We start from the raw sequence: 14,969 nt of genomic DNA on the forward strand, positions 1-14,969 counted from the left end.
GGAAAAGAATTTAAAATGAAAGTACAAATGAGCCGGGCGGTGGTGGCGCACGCCTTTAATCCCAGCACTTGGGAGGCAGAGGCAGGCGGATCTCTGTGAGTTCGAGACCAGCCTGGTCTACAAGAGCTAGTTCCAGGACAGGCTCTGAAGCTACAGAGAAACCCTGTCTTGAAAAAACCAAAGGAAAAAAAAAAGAAAGTACAAATGAGCACTAAATATTTGAAATAAAAATTCTCACCACACTTAGAGATGCAAACGCAAAGTGTGCTGAGATTCCGTCTGTTCTGGCTTCCCTGCCGTCACTGTGGTAAAACACCCGGCAATTTGAGAGGGCATGCATCCATCGTGATGGGAAGGCACGGCCGCAGGAGTGGGGCATCACACGGCATCACAACTCAAGACGGGGGAGATGAGGAAGTGGACCAGGCTACAGACCTCCAGGGGCTGCCCCAGTGAAGTACTTCTACCTGGAGCTCTCCTGCCTAAGGTTCCATCACCTTCTCATACAGCAAGGCCAGCTGGTGCGCGGGTGTTTAAACATCAGTGAGAATGGTTACTATCCATAAGATAGCAACAGAGCGCTGTGGGGGTCAGAGGACCGCGGGGCTGAAGATGACTTGGATCTTCCGGTTTCCATATCAGGGTGGAGGGACCTGTGGTTGGTTAGAGCTACGGGGCGAGATTTAGGGGAAAGTCAGGATTTCTGTTTTGTACAAATTAACACAGATGTGCCAACGGGACTTTCAAGTCTGTTGTTCAGTAGTTAGGAGTGTGGGTGGGGAAGACGGGTCCTCAGGTGGGGAGGGGCCCCTGGAAGATAATGTACAGTCGGCATTAGGCAAGGAGGGGACAAGCTGGATAGGACACCATCTCCTAGAGTACAGGACACATTCTTTAGTGTGTGTACTAAACAACCTGCTAGGCAGTCAATACCCCAGATCCTACATCCGTAAAATTAACACGATCATGTCTCTGCCTCACAAAAAAGAGCTTGTCAGGGGGCTGCAAGGTGGCTCTGCAGGTAAAGTCACTTGCAGGGCAAGCCTGACCATCGGAGTCCCACCCCCGAATTCATGTAATAGTTTCTACATGGAGAGAACTGATTGCATAAAGTCGCCTTCCGACCTCAGCACGTATGTGGTGGCATGCACTCACCCCCTCCCCATAATAATAAATTAAATTAATTTTTTTTAATTTAAAAAGTGCTTGTTGGGGCTGGAGAGATAGCTCCGCGGTTAAGAGCAGCGGCTGCTCTTCCAGAGGTCCTGAGTTCAATTCCCGTTAACCATATGGTGGCTCACAACCATCCATGATGAGATCTGCTGCCCTCTTCTGGCCTGCAGGCAGAACACTGAATACATAATAAATAAATAAATAAATAAATAAATAAATAAATAAATAAATAAATAAATAAATAAATAAATAAATAATTTTTTTTTTAAATTCATGAAAAAAAAATGCTTGCTGATTTTAGTTTCACTAACATGTTCATGGATAAAGAGGTGCCCGGGATGTGAAAAAGCCCAGATTGTCTAGGTAGAGTGCTAAGACACACTAAGCCCTTGGAGGCAAACAACACTACGTCTCGCTAACAGAATGGAAGAGTAGGTTTTGCAAACGTCCGCTTTCAGTAGCGACTTCGGCGGAGGTATTATTTCTGCGGAACGGAATAAGCAAGGCTGTAAACAATAGAACAGTCAGGAGGACCAACATGATCGCACCCTTCCCTCCCGTCTGCTTCTTTCCGATGACTTCCACCCGCCTCGGGGACACAGGTTACATTCATGTTGTCACGCGTGTGCCTTGCACAACTGACGGCCCCAGTAGGTGAGAACCGGAACGGGAGGCTGTAGTTCCCACGGCGGCCACACGGGGGCGCCAGCCAGCCAGCCTCCTGCTCTGGGGCCTGGAGTCACGACCCGGAAGTACTTCTCCAGCTCCCCCCCCGCAGCTGATATGGCGGCCGCCGCGGTCTCCCGGACGCTGCTCTCCGCCGCCCGAAGGCGGCTGTGGGGGTTCAGACGAAGGCTCCCACATGGCGGCGCCGCTGCTCAGGTGAGCCTCGCTCCGCCGCGCCGGGGACGAAGCCGCTGCGCTCCGGGGACTCCGGGGCCTCCGGGTCCCTCCACCCCTATCCAGGGCCGCGGGACGGGGCGGGGCTGCAAGAGGGGGCGGGGCCACGGGGCGGGGCCGCGGGTGGGGGCGGGGGCGGGGCCGGCTGCCCAGGTCTAGGAAGGAGCAGGCACTGACCACTAAAATGTTAGTGTTTGCTGACAGTTTGCAGGGGGAGATCAGTGAGGAATGCTGCCTCTTTTTTTCTGCTTAAGACAAGTTAATCCTCAGTTTATTTGAAAGTTTCCTTGCTCCAAAGGTATCTGGGAATGTGTGTGCGTGCGTGTGTTATTACCGATGTTGTATTCACCAATGTTGTATTCGAGCCGTGCTTACCCAAGAGAAGGAGACCAGGGCGAGCCCTTTATGAATTTGAAGTTTTTATTTGAGCCACACAGACCGGGCCTGGGGCATGCACTCTTTTTTTATTACAAGTCTAAAGAGGTGGCCCGAGCAGGGTGAGCAGGGGTTTTATACAGGTAAAACACACAGGTTTGGGACATCTCGTTGGCAGCCGTGATGTCTGTTAGCAAGCGTGACAGAAGATGAACTTTTTTTCTCTTGTTTATTTTTCTCTGTGTAGTCCTAGCTGACCTGGAACTCACTCTGTAGACCAGTCTACGGTGTGATAGGTGACAGTCTACAGTCTGATACGGTTCTACCCACGTTTCCTTTGCGACCTTAGCTTCCTGTTACATTTTTGTGAAGTCATTTTTATATTTTTGTTTCCAGTCTAGGAAAGTGTTTTATGGAATGAGCCTGAGGTCTTTCTTTCTGATTGACATTGCATAACAGAGTAGTAAGTAGTGTTTGCTCTCTTTTCCTCCTACATCTGTTAGCCGTGGTGTTGTGGAGGGACCCGACTAAGAAGCACACAGGCTGCTGCCCAGGTTGTTCTGAATGTTCCCGAGACACGTGTTACATGTTTGGAAAATGGACTCCGAGTCGCCTCTGAAAACTCCGGGCTCTCAACGTGCACTGTAAGCGACTGCAACAGCCTTTCACCTAAAGGCGCCTCGTTTGGGAGGGAGCAGACTCGTGGCTCTGTAGCTGCCTGGAAGTTGATTGGCCTTGATTCTCTGGGCGTGTGAACCTCTCTCGCTTTCCATCTTTGTTGACAGAAGCGTGGTTGTGGGGCTCTCCCGCCCTCCTGTACACAGCACTGGGCCCCAGCTGGCTCCCACATCATGACACAGACAATTAGTTTGGAATGATCAGCCTCGTTTAGGCGCATTTCTGGCCAGCTCCTAATTTAGCCTGTTTTTCTTTACCTACCTTTTGCCTTGGGGCTTATTTCCTTTCTTCTGTCTCTCCGACCTTCACTGCTTCTCTGAGTCTGCCTGGCTTCTTGCCCCAGGCGCGTCCCCCTCTTCCCTCTTTTCATTCTTTTGTTCTCCTTCCTCAGCCCAGATTTCTCCTCTCTATTCTCTCTGCCTGCCCCTCCTCTACTTTCTCGCTAATGGCCATGGAGCTCTCTGTTAGCCCAGTCAGGTGCCTTAGGGAAACAGATGCAATACATCCTTACAGAATTAAACAATCTTTTGTTTAACCAAAACATTAGACTTTTCTCTGTGCAGCATAGATAAAAGCAGCACACCCTTTCACAGTTAAAGTGCAAGTCTGCAGCATGAACAGATGTGATATATCTTTGTCTAGTTCAAGTAATATTCCACAGCGCAGTATAAAACTCCTCTCATCCGTTTTACTGATATTTCAGAGACCTTAAATGGTTGTGTCTGAGGTTATAAAACTCACATGTGAATTTGAACCTGACTTTCTGACAGTTCAGAATGGTGTTTATACCACAGTTATTAATTGGATGTACTAATGAGCTATGTTAAGAATTTGAGTCTGATATTTGTTTGGTTTTTCCAGACAGGTTTCTTTGTGTATCCCAGGGCCAGGCTGGCCGTGAACTCCGTGATTCACTGTCTCTGCCTCCTGGGTGCTGGGATTAAAGCCGTGCTCCCCCACTGTGTGGCTGAGTCCCATATTTATAATAGCTACCAGTAGCCTGGTGCTGAAAATTTCAAGTCCCAAGTCCTATGAATGAACTGTCAGTTCAGTGTGGTCAAAGAGAACTTAAGGGGAAACTTAAGGTTGGAAAAAGGACTGAAATTACCTTCTGTCTCCACAAACTGAATTTTACTGTATGATTTTTAATAACGTGTCTGTGTGGGGGACATGTGAGTTCAGGAGCCTACGGAGGCCAGAAGAGGAACTGCCTAAATTGGTGCTGGGAAGCGCAGTCGGGTCCTCAGAGCTGTGAGTGTTACTAGCGGCTGCGTCTCGCCAGCTGCCAGGGATTTGCCTAATCGTTCTGTGGTTCCATTCAGGTTGGGCTGTGGATTGACGCTGGGAGCCGATATGAAAACGAGAAGAATAACGGAACAGCTCACTTCCTGGAGCACATGGCCTTCAAGGCAAGTTGTGAGGCTTTGCTGAAATAGTGTAAGAATACTGCACTGTAAGGACAAGACGATCCCAGTGGATGCCGTGTTTCTATTTTTCCAGTATTTGTGAAATAATTACTGATAGCTGCTTTCTGACTTTGAAAGAAGGGTGCTCTTTTGGGATACAGGAATACACAAATGCCATCCTCAGTGGGTATTTTTTGAAACCTCGTACACTCTACAAACTTGACCTTGCCTGACTGGCGTTGGCTTTCGTTGTACACTTACTGTCTAAAGTGTTTAGATGAAGGATAGAAGGGAAATGTCATAATGGTGTTTTTTCCTTTATTTCAAGGGCACTAAAAAGAGGTCCCAGTTAGACCTTGAACTTGAGATTGAAAACATGGGTGCTCATCTGAACGCGTACACCTCCAGAGAACAGACCGTGTACTATGCCAAAGCTTTCTCTAAAGATCTGCCAAGAGGTATTGTTGCCTATACTGCGGAAAATGCAGTTTCCATGAGGGTTCAGACATAATTTAACACTGTGGTTTTTGTATGTCTATTATTTTAAAAATAAATAAATAAATAAATAAAAAACAGACCTAGAGGGTGTATGCTCTTAGGGAAGAATTAAAACCAAAGCTAATGAATGAAATTATTAACTTTTGTGATTAAACAGTTGTAATCAGTTTTATTGCTCTAAAGTTTTAGTTACGGTAGGATTTCGTCAGTATCACCTGAGTGGTACTCTCTGCAGTACTCTGTGTGTTGTTTGTGATTGACATCAAGCTCTCCACACTATTTTTTGAGCCAGGTCTTACTTAGAGCCTGGCTGGCCCAGGTTTGTCTAGACTGCCGGAGAGCAAGCGTTATGGTTCGTCCTGTCTCTGCACTGGAAGAGAGGTGCTCCCGTCTGGTGGTGGAACTCAGGTCCAGGTGCCTGGGTGGCAGCCAGGTCGCTGTGAGCATCTGCATCACCACCCAACTCATCTGGGTGTTAGTGATAATTATAAAAAATGAACTAGTTTCATGGTAATTTCCACTATTTCATGACCATCTCAGTATGAACTTTTTCCAACCACCTGCTTTATCCTGTTCACATTTGAAGTTAATTGGCTCAGACAAGGCCTCATAAAATGAACTGAAACAAGAGAGAAATTTATACTGTAACAAAGCAATGAAACTTAGGGTTGTAAGTTTATTTTACCCTTAATAAAATTTATATTGCTATAGCAACGAGGGTATCTTTTTTGGGGGATGTAATTTTTTCCATAAAATTTGCTCCACCTCTGACTTCCTACCAAGCTAGGACTTCAGCAGACAGAGTTCTGTAAGCTGCTCCTGAGGGCATATTTTGGGTTGTAGTGGTTTTTTTTTTCCTTTCTTACATTGCAGCCTCATTGCTATGCAAATATGGGTAGCAGTGTTTCTACCCATGTATCTGCGCATGTACCTGTTCTCTCTCTCAACACATCATCTTCTGTTTCATACTCTTTTGTGTGTGTGTGTAGGGGGGAGGGAGTGTTTTAATCAGGATTTCTCTGTGTAGTCCTGGCTGTCCTGGAACTCACTCTGTAGACCAGGCTGGCCTCCAACTCACGGAGATCCGCCCGCCTCTGCCTCCCAAGTGCTGGGATTAAAGGTGTGCGCCATTACTGTATGAATGAATGTAAGTATGAATATCAGGTTCATACTTTTTATTTAGAACCATCTGTATTAGCAGCAAGATTTCTTAGGATGTCTGACCCAGAATTAATAAGAAGTGGTAACATTTAGGATTTTCCCAAGGTCTTCTATACCATAGAGTTTCTATTTTGCATTCATTTTAATGTGATAATTGGATTAAATATTCTAATTAATAATATTGAACGATGGTTAGTGTCAAGGTTTCTGATGTTGGCTTAAGGGATTGTAATGTTTGTGTTTCTGGTGCTTTAATTTCATTTAGCTGTGGAAATTCTTGCTGACATAATTCAGAACAGCACGCTGGGGGAAGCAGAGATTGAGCGTGAACGTGGAGTGATCCTCAGAGAGATGCAGGAAGTTGAGACCAACTTGCAGGAAGTTGTGTTTGATTACCTTCACGCCACAGCTTATCAGAACACTGCGCTTGGGCGGACCATCCTGGGACCTACTGAAAATATCAAGTTCGTGTATTTCTCACTTGAAAATGTTGCACAAAAATTATGACATATACAAACTTTCTGTGTTTCAGAAAGTCATGTTCCCTCGGATAATCTAAACTTGTGACTGATTGTGCTGTAATGATACTCATAGAAAATTGGGAGCTAAACAAGAAATGTTGATTATGCCTCGATAGAAAAGGCAGCACTTTTTGCTACTTTCAGCACTTAGAAAGCCTTCGAGTTCTATTCATTTCAGGTGTGCTGTGTGAGGGGCTGTGCTTTGTACTACCTGTAGGTGTGGTGGCCATGACCAGGGAGATTGCTGAGTTCTGGGTCAGCCTGGCTGCAGAATGAGTGTCTTGGATCACTTTACTCTGGCTTTTGAGGGGCCCACCACCCAGCTCCAGATAAACCACACACGGAGGCTTCTCCTTAGTCATGGATGCCCGGCCTTAGCTTGGCTTGTTTCTAGCCAGCTTTTCTTCACTTAAATCATCCCATCTACCTTTTATCTCTGGGCTTTTATCTTTCTCTGTCTCTATATACCTTTCTTGCTTCTTTCTCTGTGTGTTTGGGTGGCTGGGTGGCTGCCCCTGGTGTCCTCCTCTCCTTGTTCTCTTGCTGCTCCTCCTCCCGTTTATCCTCTCTGCCTGACAGTCCGCCCACCCTTGCTCCTGCTTCGCTGTTGGCTGTTCTCTTTATTAGACCAAGAGGTGTTTTAAAGACAGAGAATCACAGTTTCAGAGTTAAAAAAACACAGTGTAAACACACCTTAAAATAATATTTTCCAAGAACTGAGACCCTGTCTATAAAATGAAATGAAATAAAGTAATCTTACTCCTTTATTTACAGGTCTATAAATCGGAAGGACTTAGTGGATTACATCACCACGCACTACAAAGGACCAAGGATTGTGCTCGCTGCTGCTGGAGGTCGGTTGTTCCTCTGACTGCGCTAGACAAGGTTGTTGGGTCCTCTTGGGGCGCATCCTGAAAGTGTTTAAGTGTGAGCACTGGACCAGACTCCCTGTTGTGTTTTTAGTAGGTTTCATTTACAGAAACCTTAACAACCCCTACAGTACATAAGCGTGCATAACAATGTAAGTTTCTTAGAAGACAAAGGCAGATGAATGAACGCCCGGAGACAGGTAACTTGGGAGACTGTGTTGTGTAATTAGAGGCTTGAGATTTTAGTTGAGAAATAGCTTTCTCCTTGGCTGAACCTGGGATGGGTATAGCTATTCATGTGCTCAGTTACTCAGTAAAGCAACTGGTCCTATAAGGGAAGTACACTGGGAGCCGTGAGAATGTGTAATGTCAATCAGAACATGTAGGTGCAGCAGATTTCCTGTGAGTTCTCACTTGAGATTCTGCTAGATGTCTTGGCAGCCTGAATTTTAATTGACTTGCCCATTTTCTCTTTCAATATTAGAGTATATTAGTTTTGTGTGTTTTTTAGGAGTTATTACAAACTAAAACAAGTTGATGTAATGAACTTTGGAGTTGTTCTGTGTAGGTCCTGAAGTCAATTAAAGTTAATGGTATGGCCTAGATTGTTAGCATTTTGTCTTACTGAGCTACAGTTGTTTTTTTTTTTTTTTTTGTTGTTTTGAAACAGACTTGCTATATATAGCCCAGGCTGGCCTTGCACTTGAAGCCATCCTCCTGCCTCAGTCACAGCTGAAGCCACAATTCCTGATGACTTATAAATGCCATAGTTTATAAGTGTTGGTGTTTTAGATGTCTCAGCTCCCATGTAGTCCTTAGTTATTAGGAAGTATAGCTGTATTGTACCAATACACAATTTCATCCCCACATCCTTCTAGATTGGGCTGTCAGAGGAGAGCGCGCTTCTGGCTTATTTAACCACGACCGTTACTGGTTCTGAAGGCAGAACAGTGACGGACAGGGGCGAGGGCTGTGTGATGGATTCTCTGCTCTTTGGCGTCTTTGTCCCGCCATGATTCTGTGTCTTGCCCTCTGGGCTGATGGTCAAGGCGACTCCCACATGGCAATTCAAGAACTGTGCTGTCTCACGGTCATGCTTTTTACATCACAGCTTTTTGTTTTGGTTTGGCTTGGTTTTGTTTTTGAGACAGGGTTTCTCTGTGTAGCCCTGGTTGTTCTTGAACTTGCTCAGTAGACCAGCTTGACCTCGAACTCAGAGATCCACCTGCCACTGCCTCCAGAGTGCTAGGATTAAAAGGCGTGAGCCACCACTGCTTGGTTACATCACAGATTTATTTGGGAACTATGGGTATAAACTCTGCTTTTAGTTGGTTTTCATTTAGAGAAACCCTTTTTTAAAATTTGTTTTCATGTGCATGTGTTGCTTGCCTGTGTGCATGTCCACCAGATGTAGTGCCTAGTGATGGCAGAGGTCAGGAGGAGGCGTAGGGTCACCTGGGCCTGGAGATATAGATGCTTGGTAAGCTATCATGTAGGTACTGGGATCCGAACCTGGGTCCTCTGTAAGAGCAGCAGTGACCATCTCTCCAGCCCTCACTTAAATAAATCTTTTTTGTTTGTTTGAGACAGGGTTTCTCTGTGAATCAGCTCTAGCTGTCTTGGAACTCACTCTGTAGACCAGGTTGGCCTCAAACTTAAAGAGATCCGCCTGCCTCTTCCTCTCAAGTGCTGGGATTAAAGGCGTGCGCCACCACTGCCCACCTTTAAATAAATCTTAATGGTAATACTTTTAAAGCCTTTGCACAAGCCTAGCATGTACTTAGAATTGAAGCATTCTGGAAACTGAGGCAAGAGGATTCAGAGACCAAGCCCAGGCTGGACTGCATGGCCAGGCCTGTCTCAAATGCGTAAACACATGTCTAGACTTTTGAGCTGGTGCCTGTGTTCTGTGACTTTCCTGACTGACCTTGTGTGGGTCCCATGCCTGGATAATAAGGATCTAAGTGATTCCTCTGAGGTTTGGGTGTCAGGTCCTGAGCAGCACATGGGAAAATAGGAATGTTTTTGAAAGTTAGAATTGATTTTGGTTCCGGAGCCGAGAGCGAAGCACTTCTGTGTGTACAACTCTGAAGACTCAACCATGTTTCTCTTCCTCCCTACTTAAAAGGTAACTTATGAAATTGACTTTTGACTAGGGTGTACACTGGACTTTTATAATTTAACATGATTGTCTATAGAAACTGGGTTTTTTGAGGGTCAAATATTTTTTTTTAAAGTGATGAATGACAATTTCCCACTCTCTTGAACTGGCTTGGTGTTCACTGTGCAGAGATTTGTACTCCTAGAAGTTATATGAAGCATATGAAGTTATAATGCCCAGAAAAGTTTTAGAGACCTATCAAAAAGTCTAGTAGAATTAAAACGAAGAAAGTCGAATGCATTTGTCTGTTGGTGAACACCAGCTGCTCAGGGAAAGCTTTGAGCCCAAGGCTCAGCGAATGCAAGTCCTCCATGTGTAAGATATATCACACGATCCACGCCATACTTCCTGTAAAGCATACTGCTGGCAGGTGGCTATCTTGAGTTGATTTTGTGGCTTTTGATACGTAAGAATATATTTTCCTTCAATTTAGGTGTTTGTCACGACGAGCTGCTTGAGTTGGCCAAGATTCACTTTGGTAACTCTTTGTGCACACACAGAGGTGAAGTGCCAGCTCTGCCTCCTTGTGAGTTCACCGGAAGCGAGGTAGGCAAGCTCTTCCTTAGGTCCAGCATCTGCAAGTCTCCTACTTAAAAATGAGCCTGAGGGGGCTGGAGAGATGGCTCAGAAGTTAAGAGCATTGTCTGCTCTTCCAAGGGTCCTGAGTTCAATTCCCAGCAACCACATGGTGGCTCACAACCATCTGTAATGGGGTCGGGTGCCCTCTTCTGGCCAGCAGGCATACACACAGACAGAATATTGTATACATAATAAATATATAAAAAAAAAAAGAGCCTGAGGACATGGCTCAGTGGTTTGCGGTGCTTGCTGCACTAGCAGAGGACACAGCCACCTGCGATTCCAGTTCCCGGGAAGCCGACACCCTCTTGACCTCTCTGGGCTCACACACACACACACACACACACACACACACACACACACACGGGATAGGGGATTAAAAATGTTAAAGTAGAGAGGAGTGTATAAAATCTGTGTTTCAGGCTGGAGAGTTGGTTCCAAGGGTAAATACAGGTGCTGGTCGCCAAGCTGGTCTTCTTGGGACTCAGCATCCTGAACTTTTTCAGTGTGTGTATTTCTAGCAGGGAAAAGGATGGGCGCATTTGCATCCATTTCTTCCTGTTTCACGTGAGTGCCTTGCTTTTCTTTCCTGAGGAAGCAGGGTGTGAGAGCAGTGTTCACAGTTGCTCATTGTGTGTTTTTCTCTTGCACAGTGCATGCTTACATGTGCTAGGGTATAAACACAACCTTACAGTAAAAAGGCTGAATTTTGACCTTTGCACCGGGTGTGTTGTTGCTTTCATTTCTGGGATTGCGGAGGATCTGCTTATCAGCTGCAGCGCTGGGCATCAGGTCTAGTTGGCCACATTGTGGTGTTCACAGCAGTGTGACGCTGGCAGCTACACAGAGCCGTACCATGTTACTGCTTACATGTGGGTTAAAAACATCACAGTAGACATAAAATATTAGCGGAAATAAGGCAACTCCTGTTGACCAGGTGGTATTTCCAATGTGGTGTTCTGGTGAAATAAACTATTCTGTAACTCTAGGACAAGTGTTACTTAACTAGTTATCTGTAGAACCCAATAAATGGACACTTATTAGTTATGAATGCTCACCCTTCTGTTTGCTCCCCTAGGTCTTACAACTTAACCTGTTTCCCTTCATCCCCATTTGCCTGGGGCTCTTCACCTTTCCTTCTGTGTCCTCCTGTCACTGCTTCCTCCCTGTGGTTGGCGGACGCCTGGCTGGACGGCCCTGGGCGTCTCCCTCTTTGCCCCTGTTCTCTCCTCTCTTGAGTGTAGAGTCCTCCTGCATATTCTCGCTGCTCACCAGCCCTGCCTGACCAAAAAGGGGCCCTGTGCAGGCAGAGCAACACATCTTTACATCGTTAGGGAAATGTAACATCAATGTAACACAGCTTTACGTAGTTAAAGTACCGGTCCGCGGCAGTTACCTTGTTTGTTGTAACCCAGATCCGAGTGAGGGACGACAAGATGCCTTTGGCACACCTTGCAATAGCTGTTGAAGCGGTTGGCTGGGCACATCCAGACACAATCTGTCTCATGGTTGCAAACACACTGATTGGCAACTGGGATCGCTCTTTTGGAGGAGGAATGGTAAGTGGTTTTTGAAGTAACTTCATGATAAATGGAAGACTGTCATGTTTTTTTTAAAACAGGAATTCCTTGTAAGGCTCTTCCCATTTTTGAAATGGCAAAAATAGGTTACTTGTACCATGACTCTTGACTCTTGGATTGTACCTAAGCGAGGAAAAAAAACGCCTTGTCATACTGTTTGTTGGTGGGACGGTTGACAAAATAAGGGCAGAAGAATCCGTTTTTACTGTTCTAATAGTAGCAGTAGGTACTGTGGTCAGTGTTAATGTTCTGACCTTCTGGGCACTCTGTCTTCATTGGTGCACACTGAAGACCCCAGAGGCAAGGAAATCCACAGCTAACTCTGAACTGTTGGGAATGTGTAAGGCTTGGCTTGTGGTGCAGTGGTGCCTTGCCTCACACGCCCGAGCCCTCGGCTCATCCACCGACAAAGTAAGGAACAGTATGTCTGAAGAAAGCAGGCAGAAGGCATGGACCTCGTTGTACTACTGTTACAACTTTTCTAAAATGTTTACATTTCAAAATCCAGTAAATGTGTCCGAGAGATCCAAAGTACATTTCCTGTGACTATCTTAGATTTCGGTACAGCATCACCTCAGGGTGCATAATCAGAGCCTTCCGTGTCCCGGGAACAGCACTATAGGCTATAAATGGGTGCACCTACTAAACCAGTTGCAAGAACTCATTGCTTTGCCGGGCAGTGGTGGCGCACGCCTTTAATCCAAGCACTCGGGAGGCAGAGGCAGGCGGATCTCTGGGAGTTCGAGGCCAGCCTGGTCTACAAGAGCTAGTTCTGGGACGGGCACCAAAGCTACAGAGAAACCCTGTCTCTAAAAAAAAAAAAAAAAACCTCATTGCTTTTATATTCTCTGTTGAGGCAGGTAAGTGTAATTCTTCCTTGGATTGTAAAGTTACTGTTGAGGTGTTGCTGGGTAGAACTGGGAGCCTAAGCAGAACTTGGTACGTCTTTAATCCCAGTACTCAGGAGGAAAACACAGGTCAGTCTCTAACCTGGTCTACATAGTGTGTTCTAAGCCAGCCAGGGCTATGTGATGACCACTGTGTCCACAGCGGCCAACCATGTAGGGTCGGCACTCACTGACAGCCAGAGCTCACTGTGTGTGTGGACTTGGGTCCATGTATCCAGTGTACAAACCAAGCTGGGTTTTCTTTTTTCTTCCAGAATTTATCCAGCAAGCTGGCCCAGCTGGCTTGTCACGGCAGTCTGTGCCACAGCTTCCAGTCCTTCAACACGTCCTACACAGACACCGGACTGTGGGGACTCTACACGGTCTGTGAACAAGCGACGGTGGCCGACATGCTGACCGCTGTGCAGAAGGAATGGTGAGGGGGCGACGTGAAGTCCTTTACCTAACGGCGGTGACCCCAGCTTCAGACGTGAAGTCCTTTACCTAAAGCGGTGACCCCGGCTTCAGAGGACAGATGTTTCTTTTAAACCTCACGTGAAGCTAATTACACTCTAAAATATTTATATGTCAACCGGACGTTCAGAAAATACCTCTAAAAGCATGAGGAGTGGGGACATGGGGCAGTGGTAGAGCACGTGACTTCCTCAGCACACCCAGAACCCTGCTCTGAACCCCTGGAATTTCCCCGTGGAAAAAGGCAAGGCAGGTTAGACAGGCGAATGTGACCTTAGCATAAGAAAGCAGTGGTTCTCACACTTCCTCATGGTGTGACCCTTTAGGACAGTTCCTCGTGGTCTGCTGGCCCCAACCATAAAATGACTTCATAACTGTAATGTAAATATCTGATAGACAGTCTATAGGTTGGACACTACTGACCAAAAGGATTAGTCAGTAGGCCAAGGCAGAAAAACCCAGTGCTTCCTAGAAATTTCTTTCATTATTACGAGTCTTAAGTCTCTAAATTTAGCTAACTGGGATATTCTTGCTTCTTGATTTAAATACTGGGCTATTAGACTCAGGCGACTGTCTTGAGAAGCTAAGAGGTGACCACTGATCCTCCCCTCTCTGAGCTCACATGGCGACTCCATAAAAATAATTTGTCCTTTACCTTTAGTTTTAGGATTAGTAATTGAAATATAATCATCTGTATGTTGTGTTATAATATAGTTGTATTTAGTAACAGTTCAGCTGTGTTCTAGGATGCGACTCTGTACCAGTGTGACTGAGAGTGAAGTAGCCCGAGCAAAAAACCTCCTGAAAACCAACATGCTGCTGCAGCTTGACGGTGAGCCTGTAGGGGGCGGGCGGGAGGTGCTGGGTGGACTGTCCTCATGTCTCTCTAGATACTTAGATTCCCTTCTCTGACAGGCTCGACTCCAATTTGTGAAGACATCGGCAGGCAGATGCTATGCTATAACAGGAGAATTCCCATCCCCGAGCTTGAAGCAAGAATTGATGTAAGTAATCCTTAGGTTCCCTAACTCATGGTTTAGTTTAGAAAGGTCACGCATGGGGCTGGAGAGATGGCTCAGAGGTTAAGAGAACTGACTGCTGTTTCGGAGGTCCTGAGTTCAATTCCCAACAACCACATGACGGCTCACACCCATCTGTAATGAGATCTGGTGCCCAGAGCACTATATACATAATAAAAAAAAAAAAAAGAAAGGAAGAAAGGTCACGCATGTAGAATCCATCTCACTACAGAATGTCCTGATGATATCGTCCGTTTTAGGCTGTGAATGCAGAGATGGTTCGAGAAGTCTGTACCAAGTACATTTATGACAAAAGTCCAGCCATTGCTGCACTCGGTAAGTCTGGCTCTCCCCTTGTGTACACAGTTGCTAAGGACTTGGGTTCTGTTCTCACTGTCTTCTTTTGAATCCGTAGGTCCTATTGAGCGGTTACCAGATTTTAAGCAGATTTGTAGTAACATGCGCTGGATTCGTGATTAATTTTTGTGATCAAATATTCTGCACACATATATATTTATAAAACTAGAGATCTTGAGATTTATAGAGCTGCCAGTCTTCAAATGAAAAAATAAAAATGTATGTGGAACTTTTGCTTTGGTCTGTTATGTATACACTTTCAGAGGCTCAGACTACAGCCCTGATGATTGTTTAGTGTAACGGTTGAACTTGGTGTTGGGAGCAGCACATT

The 14,969-nt window shown here is 45.8% G+C and overlaps 1 protein-coding gene across 1 annotated transcript; it reads left to right on the forward strand.

Moving 5' to 3' along the window:
• Positions 1-1,920: 1,920 nt before the first annotated feature.
• On the forward strand, positions 1,921-14,871 carry Pmpcb (peptidase, mitochondrial processing subunit beta). Its single transcript, XM_075956073.1, has 13 exons — positions 1,921-2,055; positions 2,952-3,092; positions 4,449-4,535; positions 4,861-4,990; positions 6,457-6,655; positions 7,487-7,566; positions 10,176-10,288; positions 11,737-11,880; positions 13,064-13,224; positions 14,009-14,094; positions 14,178-14,266; positions 14,542-14,617; positions 14,697-14,871. Exons 1-13 carry the CDS (start codon positions 1,957-1,959, stop codon positions 14,759-14,761), a joined length of 1,470 nt encoding a protein of 489 aa, XP_075812188.1. The 5' UTR covers positions 1,921-1,956; the 3' UTR covers positions 14,762-14,871.
• Positions 14,872-14,969: the final 98 nt, after the last annotated feature.

This window comes from Microtus pennsylvanicus, chromosome 22 (assembly GCF_037038515.1).
Source record: "Microtus pennsylvanicus isolate mMicPen1 chromosome 22, mMicPen1.hap1, whole genome shotgun sequence".
NCBI classification, from domain to species: domain Eukaryota; kingdom Metazoa; phylum Chordata; class Mammalia; order Rodentia; family Cricetidae; genus Microtus; species Microtus pennsylvanicus.